Here is a 14,554-nt window from a genome sequence, read left to right on the forward strand (position 1 = left end):
CTAGAATAGAATATCATGATGCACAATGGCCAAAACTGCAGTGTAATACCAGATTTCAAATCTATTTCAAGGATGAAGCATCAATATTTTTTTATCAGAAATTGCAATTTTCCCTCCTTTGAAAAAGAGGCAAGTGGTTGGCTTACTTGATCTAGAGGAAATTGCTGAAGAAGTAGCTCCTGCTTTGCCCCGTGCTCCCGAAATGGAGTTTTTGTAGGCATTCGAGCTTATCTGGGCAGGTGCGTTTTGTGATGCTGCAATTGCCTTACTACGAGGGATCTTATTTGCATTAATCTGGAAGCATCTTCCAACTTCTTTATCAACTTCTGCAACTGATTTCATCTTGATTAGATTCAGATAAGTAGCGTTCCCCGAAAAGTCGCAGGCTTTCTTATCAAGTCCAGAGTTGATGAGGTAGCGAGTCATGGCATAATTGAGCCTGGTGGTGGTTGAACAAGCTGACAAAATTCCATAAGTTCCTTTGCTTGGTGATGATGAGATTGAAGCACAGCCTTCCACCGATCCAGACGGAGGGATCGAATTTCCTAAGGCCTTGCAAACGGTATCCAGAAGCTCAGAAATTACGATAGGAGAAGCATCCTTCCGGACCTGACAGGAAAATGCGGTCTGATCTACACAACTACATGCTTCCGCGTTTGGCTGAGGGGGGAGAACACTTGTGATTGCGAAGCTGCCGGTATTCGTCGACACACATTTTTGCCTTGGGACAGCTAAGGATGTCAACTTGGGCATATTGGGAGGCTTGACTTGTTGATACCGCTCAGACAGGATCTCAAAGTCTTTGTTTCTCAGCAATTTCCCCTCGGAATGATCCAAAAGACCTATGACAATGTTGATTGTACAAATAATCATCACCAAGGCTATTCATTATGCTGAAGGCTCGGAACGCATCAACTGCTTACCATATCCCTGTGCAGTTGGGTAATAGTTATATGCTATCCCGCCCGACCACACGTCGGACATTAATGTTGAAAAGAGGGCAGAAACCTCACCCCAACCCCGATTTTTTCCTGGGTTTAGGCATCCAAACTCCGATAAGAATGCAGGAATTGACAATCCTTGAAACTCCAATGTAAGCTCTTCATATGCCGATTCGAAGTTGCTCTCACCACACCATCTGTAGTTGTTAACTCCTGCCGTGTTCAGGATAGATTGATTAACTATCTAGTGAAGTGATGCATGGTTTAGGATCAAATAGATATGAACAATTCTCACCAAACAGGTCAATTTCTGCTGATGGACCACTAGAGTGACATGAAAAAAATCTGGCAAGCTCTGCTGGAAGCTTTTTTCCATCTGCTGAGGCGTAAGACACTAATGCCGTCGAGTTTACGGATTTCAGATATAATTTTACGTCCCTAGCGCGTGCCTTGATGTAAGGTCCCGCCTCTAAATTCTCCTGCGATGGATTGGAAGCCCACCCGAAAAGAAGTGTAAGCTACTGGCTTGAATGCAGGATGAACTGTTTTGCGACATACAATGTTTGTGATCATCTCATTCCCAATGTTAAAAGCCAAAAGGTTAGGAAAAGATCGGAGAGAATCAATTCTATTGATACTTTGTGTAAGCATGTCAACATCCCATGAGGCTACACCCAAGGAAGGGTTTATGTCCGCTATAACATATATTCCAGATTTTTCTAACGCATTCATACAAGCGGAATGATTTATCTCGGGATCATAAGAGTAAACTCTTATTGTGTTGATCTTCAGCTATGCAGATAAACAGAGCTTCAGCATTTTTTGATCACACCGAGCAGCGAGAACAGAGTATGACTTACCCTTTTGAAGTTCTTAATGGCCTGATTACAGGCGTTGATGTCTGCCAATGGATCTAGGTTTTTCATCCGAAAATGTTCCCCACATGAATGAATATCGATTCTGAAGTGTTGATTTAAAAGCTTTCTGAGAGAAGAATTAACTTTACCAATCGAGTCGGCTTGGTTGAGCCCACCACGCTTTGTAATCGGGAGCTTTGTAGCCTGGAAGGCGACTCCTTTGATATAGAAACGATTTCCATTCGCATCGTAGAGGTACTTGCCTATCCGCGTTATCCGCTGGGTACCAATTGACGAGTATGCGAGTTGAACAAATGCCAGAAGCAAGGCACTAATATATGCCCAATTTCGACAGTTCATTTCTGAATGTTTAATTTTGCGTATGCTCAAAGCTGTGCTTGCCGATGTTGTTCCTACTCTCGCTCCCAAACTCGCTTCATCACAGTCGCAGACGTTTTAACGTAATCAGTCTAAAGGATTTATCGTAATTCAACTACACTATAATGACTTCTTTCGAGGAATTATATATTATGATTAGAATATTGGTGATTGAGGAAAGTGGACCGAGGAATAATGAGACAGCTACTTTTGCGCCGAGAGATCCAGAAATGTAATTGCTCTATGGAGGAACACGGTGTTGCCAAAGTTTCCAGACAGAATAAGTATTATGATACGTAAGTCTTGTATCGAGACTCGAGAGACGCATGAGCAGTGCAACATAATTGATGTAGTGTATGTAATTTAATGCCTGGCGATAGGAAGCTAATGGCAACCCGAGTCGGTTGCCACATGTCGATACGAACTTAACATAAGGCAGCCTCCTGCCCAGACCCGCTCACCACGAGTGGCTTAGTTAAGCTCGATGTCGATGAAGGTCAAATGTAAGCCCATGTCGCGAGCCTGATAAAGCATCCGACATCGAGTAACCTTCGAAGTCATCCATAGCATTTATACTATGCTAAACTTCACAAGTTGTCGGACAGAGTTGGTGGGAGGACTTCCTTACGGTCAACAACTTGATACTTTCTTGTCGGCCGGGAGGAATTCCTCCTGGTCAATGGTGCAGTCTCTCCAAGCGGGAGGGATTCCTCCATCATCATGTCAACGCCATCTTGTTAACTGAGTGAGGTTACACTTGTACGGTGTTGTCGATTGGGAGATATTCCTCTCAGTCGGCGAGGTGGTACCCTGCCGGTCGACAAGATTGTACATCCTTGTAGGCTGGGAGGGATAACTTTTGGTTGACAAGAATGTGCAAAGTTGTTGACCGGGAGGAATCACTCCCGCTTGAGAAAACGGTACAGAGTGTTTGATCGGGAGAAATCCCTCCCGGTGTGAGAAAGTAAGCTGGTTAGCTGGTGAAGAATGTCCTCTGACCGCCTTCTTCAAGAATATTGATGTCTGGGCTGTGTGATTGTTGGTAACTCGGCTCCGCACTGCTACTTTCCGCTAGCCTTCAGCGCTCCTCTACTGAGCCTGATCTATAGCGTAATAATCCGCAAGTGAATAAAGCTCCGCACTTCGTAAGCGCAAAAATCCGCAAGTAACTCTCCAATAAGAATAAGAACACCAATAATCTCCCAATAACTCTTGTACGTCCGTAGTTGTAAGTACAATGATGAGTAATCTCCTCAGATGATAGGATAAGGATCATGGGATAATAATAGGATCCCGACCCCAGAAAACCATGAGCCCCCCCCCCATCCTTCCCTCCACGCTGTGGTGCGCTGCATGGTACAGGCGGCTTTCCAGCTCAAATCATGGCGTGGCGCGCGGGTGGATCTCAAGACGTCTCAGGAATTTCATTTCTTTGCTTGTGTTTTGTTGAAGTTCACGGTTCTTATTAGTTTTTTTTCTTTTCTTCACTTGCTCCTTTTTGTTCTCTTGTCTCTTTCTGCGCGCGTTGGTAGGTTTCAGAGTGGAGGGTTGGTTTTTTTTTTTTTTGGATTTGGAGTTTTGTTTTGTCTTTTGTTTTGGTTGTGTTTGTTTTGTGCGCGTGTGCGGGGCGTGATGATAGGTCTGCAGTGCGCGGTGCTTCCTGGAGTCTGAGTTCGCCCACAAACTCAGAGGAAGGGGGGCATGGAACCTAGCTGATCCCAATTAGGAATCCATCAGAATCTTATTGATCATCATCCGGCGTCCTCCAGAGCGCCATACTGAATCCTATTTATCTTGAGAGCTTCTTCTTTGATCCCAGTTTTCTTCTTCCCTGAAAAAAAACAAACTGCCGACGCGCGCTCAACGCCGTCGTAAATCTTTCCCCCCCCCAAAAACCTCAACGCTCAACCGATCCTCATCGCTCATCCCAACCATCACCCGGAGGGCACATAAAACTCTTTTCCCCATTCCCCTCCAGCTAACTGCCTACCGCCTGGCACGGTAGGAGTTCCACATTTGGTCCCCCGAGCCGGGATCGAACCAGCGACCTCAAGATTTACAGTCTCACCCTTACGGATTTTAAGACGATCGGCGGTTTTGAGGCGCTCTCTCTTTGGAATCAATCTTTTTGCAAATTTCCCCTGGTTTTTGCGGATCTGGTTTTCTTTTTCGGACGACCGTTGTTGTTGTTGTTGGCGCTTGGAGTCTTTGTTTCGCGGAGGTTTTGGAGAGATACAAGTAAGTTCTCTCCATAGTTGCACCTCCGAGGGCCCTTCTACATACCGTCAAAGCATCACTCTAGCCACTCTGTGAGCCACTCGGATCTCCTACTTTCTCTTCTAGTTCTTAGCCGATCAAACTCGTCATGTCTGATGTTCGGCGGCCACCTCGGATGATCAAAATAGACAATGAAGATCGGGAACTCATATTTGACGGAACAAACGTGGAAATGTTTCTCAAGGAATATGAAACAGCAGCCAAAGAAGACGGCGCATCAGATTTCGACATGGCCTATCAATTTTGCTTCTTTATTGGATCACACGATGTTTGTGACATTGCTCAGACGCTGGACGGCTTTGAATCGAACGACTGGACGAGGCTAAAAGCATCAATCTTAACGTACTGGGGCCCAGTCGAAGTTCCCCAGTTCACTCTTCGAGATCTTGCCGATTTACTTCAGTCATGGATGGCGAAGGAGGGCACCTTTTCTGCTCAGGATTATGAAGAATTTCGTCGATCTTGGGACCCGATCGTTTCTAGTGTACTCAGCAACGAGCCCATTCAATCAATAGACGGGATCTCCGAGATGATTAAGTCCTTTGAACAGCGGCTGGAGAAGAAATTTAGCGTTCAGCCCTCGCAAGTCATTCCATCAACAACAGAGCCACCCTTGATTTGTTATTATTGTCACCAAGAAAAGCACGTTACGGCCCGTTGTCGAGATCTCCAGAAGGATAAAGATGATAACCTAGTCCAACAGCGTGGACGTGATTTCCTGCTTCCAAACGGCACGATTATTGCTTTTGACTCAAGTTGACCTATTCGTTGGGTTGTCACTTCTTTCCAGCCCTCACAAGCCTCTATTCAGTTTCAGTCTAAATCTGTGGTCCCCAGTCCGGAAGAAGAAGACCGAGTCATCGAGCCGGAACTTTTAGATCACTCAATCAAAGATCCTAGCCAAGCCGGAGGTTCGTTGACCGACCGGATCTCGCCGTCTCAGCGTTGCGACTCGCCATTTCTTGCTGAAGGGTCTCCATCTGATCCCGCCCGAAGACGGGATGAAGATCCTGAGTCTTTTGAGCCTCTTTCCATCGCTTTTAGCCCGTTCGCATCACCGCTTCTTGCCAAAACCTTTCAGTCCGATCCCTCCCGAAGGCGGCATGGAAAGCTAAACACTTCCAATATTTGTTCTGCGTCTTATCCCCCCGGTCTAAGCCCTCTTAAGGAACCCACACGTACGGCCCTCAATCCCGTAGAAGAGGAAACAAGTGCTAGTTCCGAGCTGTTCGAGCAATCAACTGAAGAGTTCAGTCATCTTGAAGGCGCCCAGTCAACGTCGTCCCCAGATCCCTCTGATCAATCGCCTATTGAGTTTAGTCTTGCCGAGGTCCCCGTACCCAATCCAAGCCTGTCGGCCGCGAATTCGGATAGCAAACCTCAAATTCTTTCTGATCTCCAAGTGGTGAATCCTTTGGACCCCGAATCGTTGATAATGACTTCATCAGTCAAGCAAGCATTAGATACCGCTGATGTTGGGGAGATAATCCTCCCCCCAGGTCCTACCGAGCTCCAAATCAAGACTCCAGATTGTCGAATTCCCCTCATCTCATCCCCTAGATTCATTCCAACTCAAGATTTAGGCTTTCAGCCCTATCCAAACCACGCCTTATCATCATCTCAAAGGAACGATGAACAGAAGTTTTCAAAAATCAAAAGAGGCGAAAACAAGATCTTAATCCTCCTTGACATTTTGTCTCGTGGTGAATTTCTCAATCCTCACATTGGTTCCGTTGTGCGCGTCAATCCCAGTGTGTTCTTCGGCCTGGCGGATGTTCCTTTCGCGGAGAGGCGAACTGGAGTAGGCCCCGATCAACTCCTCACATCCGAAGGTTGTCTCCGCAATGAGGATAAACTACTGTCCTTAGATTTAATGGATAGGGCGGATGAGGAGGATATCAGTTTGCCGTGGAGGTTTGGAAGAGTGGAAGTAAGTTCCTCCCAATCATGCACCTCCGGGCGTGATGCTCTTAAATTTGTCATAGCTCTACATCATGCCACACTCGTGAGCGCCTGGCGGGACTTTTGTTTGTTTTCTTTATTACTCCAGGTTTTCCTCTACATCCTCAAGACTCAAGACAGATGAAGAGCAGTCTGGGGACAGACTGCAAGTGGTGGGTGGATGTGGTGTTCAAATTGGTACAGGGCCTCAAGACTGTCCAAATCAACAAGTCATCAAGATCGTCAACTTCAAGATTCCACCCCTCAAGATCAGCCATTTTCAGCTCTTCAAGATCCTCAAGATTCATTCTCTAGATTTCCATCCCCATCCCTTTTCTTTTCATTATTATTTAGTCCTCTTCCTGTTTCTTGGTCCTAACACATGTACTATGTGGGTTTATTATGATGTTTTATTTCTTCACTTTATCCTGTTTGGTTTCCTCTTTAAGCTTTGTTTATTCTTTTCTTCTGCTTGTTGTTTGTTGGGTTTTGTTTTGTTTTCTTTCCTTGTGGTTTTGTTTTGTAGTTAGGGATGTGATGACATGTCCTGTGACATGTCACTCCCCAGAGTCCAAGTTCGAGTTCGAACTTGGAGGATGGGACGGCATGGGACTTGCTCTGATCCAAGAGAAATTCCATCACCCTTTTCTGATCCGCTGGCAGTATCCCCAGCACTATTCCTGATTCTTTATCCCTGATCCTGATCCATCATCATCATCTGATCCTCAACAAACCAACCACCGCCGACGGTATTCCATCCCCGTCGTCTCTCAAAAATCCCCCCCAACGCTATCACTTTTTGATCCACATCTCATTTGCCGGACCACCTCAAGGGCAGCCTCAACAGCACCCATCCCCTCAACGCTCTGCCTACCGCCTGGCACGGTAGGAGTTCCACAACGCGTGTCACCGTTCCCACCCAATCCCGCACGCCTGACACTTTCCCGCACTAGTCCTCCAGCTCCGCCCGCTATCCCGCTCGTCACTCTCCCAGACTCCGCTCCTCTCCGACGCTTGTCCTCCCACCGTCCTGTCAGTCGTTCTCTCGCCACCGCCTTCACCCCGGTTCCACCCGCTCCGGCTGTCATGGCTCACCCGCTGACGCGCCGCTGCTACCAGTCCACGTGTGTAGTCCCGCCGCAGTCCAGCCCTGTCTTTTCCGCTCCAATCCAAATACCCAATCCGAAATCCGCGTTCCGCAATCCGCAATCCGTGCATTCCAATCCGCGCGTGACTTTCCGTAAGCTTTCCTAGCGTGCTTTCCTGACCTCATCCTCAGTGCTTATGTCACCGGAATGCACTCTGCCTGAGCGTCTTTGTGCATTCCCCCCCGCACTATCCCCGCGTGGACATTCTACCGCGCTCACCTATATAAATCACCACATCCGCCCCAGTTTTTGAAGTCCTGCCCCCAGGATCTTCCCACACATTTGCCCGCTCCCACACTCGTCACACATACCCCATACACCTCAACCTCCTTTCCCACACATCTCCTCCCGTTCAATATGGTAGCTTGCAATCGCTGCACTCGACTCGGACTCCCCTGCGTCTACTCCCGCGCTGGTCGCGCATGTAACAGCTGTAGAGATTCGAAACGCCGCTGCTCCGCCTTTACAAATCCGACAGCTCCCGCAGAAACTGCGAATCACAAAACTGTCCACCGCCGTCTGGATCCCAAAGCTCTCGTGCGGAACGTTCCCTGTCTGTTATCTCGGTCAGTTCCCGCACCAAGTCGCCCTCCGCACACGGTGAAGACCTTATGACGCCGCCACCCAATCGTGCCGACTGCTCCAGCGCCAAAAAATACGTCCAACAAGCCCAGGCATGGGCCCGTAAACACGGCGTCAACAGGCCTTTAGTCAACGAGCGTCTCAAACGTCCTCAAGGACCCGCATCAACCCCCGCTGCTGGACCTTCATCGGCTGCCAGGCCTTCTCCCACTACTGGTTTGAAGCGCCCCTTGGCGGATTCTACGGATTGGTCCTCTAAGCGTCCATGCCCATCCGGTTCGCAGACTCTAGGTCTCGCAGCCCGTTTTTCCGCTCGTCCGCGTGACCCAACACCTAGCGTTCTTTCCCCAGAGCCCACGTTCCCCCATGCTCCCGGTAGGTAATCTTTCCGCTTCTACTTGTTGCTTCACCGCTAATCATTGACCGCTTTTTCCGCTCCTGCCACCCCAGCAAAGGACACCGAGATGGCACCTGAAGACCCGTCCCATACTCCTTCCGGCTCACCGCCCAGTTCCCCACAGTCCATGCCGCACGCCGAGATCCCGCAAGCCAGAACCGCCCGCGCCGCCTCGATCCACACGTTGGAGTCCACGGACCCGCCTTCTCCGCCGGCTGATACCACTCCAAAGGCCCCTTGACTCCTTGCCCCGCCAGCCGCTACTGTTCGAGCCGCGTCTCGTGACTCTCCGACTCCACGCCCTCGAGCCTTGTCGGTACCTATCCATCTACCGCCGCCTGCCGAGCCTGCCGCGGACACCAAAGCTGGGTTGCTAAATCGCCAACTCGCGGAAATCTCCCGCGACCTACGCGACACCTTCCCCGATGTGGAACTACTCAAAGGGGAGAATAGAGCTTGGAAGGGAAATGGATAGCAACACTAGTACTAATGTAAGCTATGCAAGGGTGCTGATGAGGCTGCCTTCCTGACTAATGCTGAGGGGATGAGAGTAACACTAAGAAAAAGAAGAAAAGGTGTGGCTGATTTCTACTTGATCTTAGGAGCTAGTACTATGAGCTGACTACTGACTACTGAGGATGAGAGGGTTGGGGCAATGGTTGAAGGGGGAAGCAATGGCAATGATTCACTGGCAATGGGTTGATGAGATTTGGGCACTATAATTTCTGTATCTAATAATCTGCATATAGTTCTCTGCATAAGGTACAAGTGAGGAGGGAAGGACAGTTCTTATATGAAAGGAGGGATGAGCACAGACAGTGGGGGCATTCTGGCTATGGGAATAAATGATTGTACAAATGGGGAAAGTGATGTGAAAATAGTAACAACTTATAATGATGAGCACTACTGAAAGGGGTAAGCACAGATCTAATGATGTAATATCTACAATAGGTATAGTACATAATGAGTAATGTATGTAAAGGGTTTAGTATGTGAGAATATATATGTAAAAGGAATGTAATGTAATGATTCAAGTAAGTTACTAATGAAATGATTATTGTAACTAATGAAGACTGTAGGTTGTCTGTAAGTCTTATATCCTCTATAACTACTGAACCATTGAAGATAAGGGGGTACTATGTATGAGTGACTATAGGTAAAATCTGGCGTAGAATCTGAATATGCAATAATAATGATATGGGGAGATGGGAAATGTAATGATGAATATATGTAAAGAAAAGCAATAAAATACTACTTATGGTTTGGAATGGAGCACCACACCGACAACCCCCTCTGGGAGCAAGCCATGTTCCCCGCCGCCGCTGTACTCGACTTTGTAGGCGCCTTCCGGGATATGTACCGCGCCCTGCTTCACATCTCCGCAATAACGCCCACACAACGCCGCCGTAGGTACGCATTCTTCCTCGTCGGCATCAACCAGCTCGTCGAACGACTCGAGCTAGCCATTGTCGTTCCCGCCAACAAACGTACTCTTTGAGCTTGACAGAACATGGAGGACGCGCTATGGAACAAACCGCACCCCACACAACCTACCATTGCGGACTATGACGCTCCTATCCCTGCGGAGCACATTTGTACGGAGCGTACCCGCCGCTCCTCTGACTCCTGACTTCCCTAGCTTCCCTTTTTCCGCTTTCTCTTCTCCTTCTCTGTTGTCGTCTCCCCCCTTGTATATAGTCCTATCCTGCGGAAACAATGCTCGAAATACACGCGCATCCTGAGCTCTGCACCTGGATAATTTCCACCTAGAGAGAGAAAACTACTGAGAATCCACAGCAAAGTGAGCAAAAAGGTCCGCCATCCCAAAAAAAATATTTTTATAAGTGCCTGGACCGCCCCAGAATGAGAACCACTTTAGTCCCCGCACTACGTTTTCCATTTTTATCCTTCTTTTTTTTTTTTTTTTTTTTTTTTTTATCCACCACCCTTTTACCGTAACACAATCCAGAAAGAAACCGCAATCCACAAGAGAAAAATTCCGCAAGGTACCTGGTCCGCCCCAGAAGGATTTTTCCGCACAAAATCCCCGTACCCCGCACCTAGAAATACAGATAGACAACAAGCCAGTGAAACGTATAACAAGAGTGAAACCGAAATCTATAAGATAACAAACATTCTGGGGTGGCTATGTAACCTGGCTGTAGACCAGATAGCGCACCCCCTCACCAATAATCACTTGTGGCTTTTGCCTGCCACGGCTTTCCCTGCCCCAGCCTTCTTACCGCTGTCCCCAGCGGTCCGCAAACGCCGACTCCGTTGCAATGGCAGAGGTGCCTGATCCGCACCGTCCTCTTCCGACAACGCTTCCAAACCAGAATCCTCATTGCTAGATGCAGCATCTGAGCTCGCCGAAGACAAGACTTCCTCAGGGACCTGAACCTCCTCCTCAGAATCATCAGATTCCGCGGTCTGGTTGAAATCCATAGAACCCCGTGCATAAAACCGCTTGACATGCGTCGCCGCCGCCCGCCCCTTCAGAAGTGTCCCGTCCAGTTCCTCCAGCTCATAACTTCCACCAGGAAATTGTGACACAATGCGATAAGGACCATTCCATTGGTTAGCAAACAGCTTACCCCACTGAGACTCAAGGCTACGATTGTAAAGGAGAACCAATTCCCCCTTGCGGAGAGAATCCCGCAAGCAATGAGAACACCAACGGTCCCAATACCGGACCGCCTTAGCACGACTCTCCTTAAGGCGCGCCGCCGCCTTTGCAATAACTGAATCCCGCCGCAACAGCTGCTCCACTCGCGCCAAAAGCAAGTCGTCCGCCGATTTAACTTTCCACCAGTCTACCGCCAGATACGTGAACATCTCTATATCTACCAGCAAGACCGGCTGACACCCAAACAACATCTTGTACGGCAAATACTCTGTCATCCGCTTAGTGGAAATCTGATCGGCGAACAAAACGGCGGGCAGATACTGCTGCCACTTCTTACCGTCCTCGCCACACAGTTTCGCCAGAGCGCTCTTGATTGGCTGATGGCCACGCTCAATCATTCCTGCACCTTCTGGGTAGTACTCCGTCACTCTACCGAACTTAGCGCCACACGACTCCACCAATTTCCGCAAGCCGCCACGAAATTCCGCACCGCCGTCCACCGTGATAAGTCGCACACTCCCAAACCGCGCAAACCAGTCCTCTTCCAAAAACTGCTTGACTTTCGCCGCTGTAAGATGAACCAGAGGTCGCGCCTCCACCCAACCGGAAAGATCATCTCGCGCCACAATCAGGTACTTGAATTTCCCTGCCTTAATGTGCACCGCATCCATAGATATCCTACTGAATAGTGTGTCCGTTTCCGTAGGCTTCCCAATTTATTTAGGCAGACACTGACTACGCCTCTGGCATTGCTTGCAACTCCGCACACTCCTCGTAACACCCGGCCACCAAAACCGCGACTGCACTCGCCGTCTAGTTTCCGCTTCGCGTCGATGACCCAGCTCCTTGTGCAAACTCCGCAGGACAGCTTCCTGATCAATGCGCCGCGTCACTACCACCAAGTGCACCGGTGCGCTCCAAAGCCATAGTTGACCCTCATGCACAAAGAAGTTCGCCGCTTTACGCTTGATCCAGCGCTGAACTGTTGGCCCAATTCCCGCAGGATAGCAGAGAGTCGTCAGGAACACCACCAAGTACTCGTACCTCGGCGTCTGAGTCACTGGCAAGCCTCCGCCCCCCTTCACGGCCGCGTCCTTCGCCATTCGCACATCAAGAATCCGCTGCTCCACATCCAGCTGTTCCGCCAGCGCGAATCAATCCTCATCGTCACCCAGGGGAATGCGGGAAAGTGCGTCCGGAAACGTGAACGCCTTGCCCGACACGTGCACCACTTCTAAAGAAAACAGCTGCAAGAATGCCACCCACCGCGTCATAGGGGCATTAGGCAATGATGGATAGTTGATCATCCGCACCAACGCCTCCGCATTGACCAGTAATTTGAAATAGACGCCCCACAATATGTGTTGCAATCTCTGCATGATTTTTGCCACTCCGCACAGCTCCAACTTCGGCTGAGAATACCGCGACTCCACATCTGTAAACCTCACCAATTCATACAGCACAGGCCGATCCTTCCCGTCCTCTTCCTGGGTGAGTACTCCGCCCGCACCAAACTCACTTGAGTCCACTGCCAAACAAATTCCGCCGTTATTGTAGTCGAGTTCCTTTAACAAGATCTTTCGGCCTACTATGTCCTTCAGCATTGCGAACGCCTCGTCACACTCTTGGGTCCAGTTCCATTCCGCATTCTTGCGTGTCAATCTCTGCATCGGACTTGCAATTTCCGCAAACCTCTTGATAAACATGCGCACGAAACTACATAACCCAAGGAACTGCAGGATATGAGACGCCGTGCCTGGTTTCAGCCAATCCAGTATCTTGTTCCGCTTAGGTTCCGCGACCCGCCGTCCGTCTTTAGAAACCTCGTGCCCTAGGACCTCCAGCGCCGGTACACAAACCGCAAACTTCTTTCCTGAAACCGTAAGGCCCGCTTCCTCGATCCAAAACAAAACCCGCTCCAGAGCCACCACGTATTCCCAGATAAACCGACGAATATTAGGATTCTCCACCAAAGTCGCTCCGCCGTAGTCACTCCTTGGTGATTCTCCGCCAAAGTCGCTCCGCCGTAGTCACTCCTTGGTCCTTTCATGGCCGCATTGTTGATAAATATCTGCGCCGTATGAGGTAACTCATCCTGAAGGATCCAGGACATCTGCGCCTGATACACCGCCACCGAATTTGTAGCCCCCTCGGGAAGCCGAGTAAGCTGCAAGCGCCCCAATTGCTTCTTGAACACCGTCAGCGGCCTTGACTCCGTATGCAATTCCCGCTGGTCATATCCGCCCATTACGTCCACCAGACCATAGCAAACCCGCCCTGCCATAGTGTCAATGAACTCCTCTATGCGTGGCGGCAACCCAGCGTCCCGTATAGTGACCGAATTAAGCCGTTGCAAGTCGTGCACGATCCGCAGACTCTTCTTGTCCTGCTTAATTACCGCAAAGATTGGACTAGAATAGCTGGAGCATGATTGCTCATACAACCCCGTCCGCAACCGTTCCCGCACCAGCTCCGTCATCTCTCCCCGAATCACCGCTGGTATAGGGATGGGCCATATCTACCATGGCTCATGCGGAACCGTGGGTATTCAATAAGGATCCCCAATACTCCGCTTGAGTAAGCCCTGATCTTCCGGTCCAAATGACAACGCCTTCTCCCGCAACGTGATGGCTTTGGCCAATAAGTGGAACTCCTCCTTGTAGAGCCATTTCGGTGGCCCAAAGTTGAGACTGGCCATCCGTTCCGCCGTAATCCGCTTCGTCGGCTTGAACCTTGGCGGAACCCGATGCAGAGGTGTCTTGAACGGATCCCGGCTCCACTTAATCTCCCTCAATGGCGGGTTGAGCTCCTGCGGCATCGCCACATTCCGCGGCCGGACCTTCTTTGCCACCGGTTTATACCTCCCACCGTTGACTCGGCCCATTCTTGCTTCACAGTCGCCGCCAATCATCCTAGCCACAATCAAACCCCTGCGCGGACGTCTCATTTTGCTCACGACCGTGGCACAATGGTAGGATTTTGTAGAAAGCCGACTTGGAAGTGCATACTTGGGAGGACTTACTTGTACACTGCTCGCCTCCGCCGCGCAGTTCCCGATTTCAGCTCTTGTCCATTCCCGCTTTCCACTCGTCACTCGTCCCTGTCGCAGAGTAACGGCTCACCACAGTGGCGCTGTGGTAGTGCTTTGATCCTTCCACACTCAGAGATGCACACAATGGAAAGCTCACTTTGGTATTAAACTGCCTCGCCGTACCTTCGCCAATACCCTCCTGCTTCTTAAATGTCGACCGTCCAGGCTGAGTCAAAGCTTCCTCCGCCCGGATAGCTCGGCCAACAACTAAAAATCCTCCGCGGGAGGCTCCGCACAGTGATGCAGTGCCCCATCGCCCACCTCCGTCACCCAATCTCCGCTTTGAGGCTGGCAGATGATCGTCTTGTACTGCTTC

At 49.6% G+C, this 14,554-nt stretch overlaps 1 protein-coding gene across 1 annotated transcript; it reads right to left on the reverse strand.

Annotated features, from left to right (window-relative positions):
* PtA15_17A165 (uncharacterized protein) lies at positions 1 to 2,158 on the reverse strand (the record flags this gene model as incomplete). Its single annotated transcript, XM_053164252.1, has 8 exons — positions 1 to 35; positions 147 to 632; positions 714 to 842; positions 924 to 1,154; positions 1,237 to 1,420; positions 1,500 to 1,733; positions 1,802 to 1,854; positions 1,948 to 2,158. The coding sequence occupies 8 exons, from the start codon at positions 2,156 to 2,158 to the stop codon at positions 1 to 3; spliced, it is 1,563 nt and encodes a 520-aa protein (XP_053028238.1).
* Positions 2,159 to 14,554: the final 12,396 nt, after the last annotated feature.

Source organism: Puccinia triticina, chromosome 17A (assembly GCF_026914185.1).
Source record: "Puccinia triticina chromosome 17A, complete sequence".
Lineage (NCBI taxonomy): Eukaryota > Fungi > Basidiomycota > Pucciniomycetes > Pucciniales > Pucciniaceae > Puccinia > Puccinia triticina.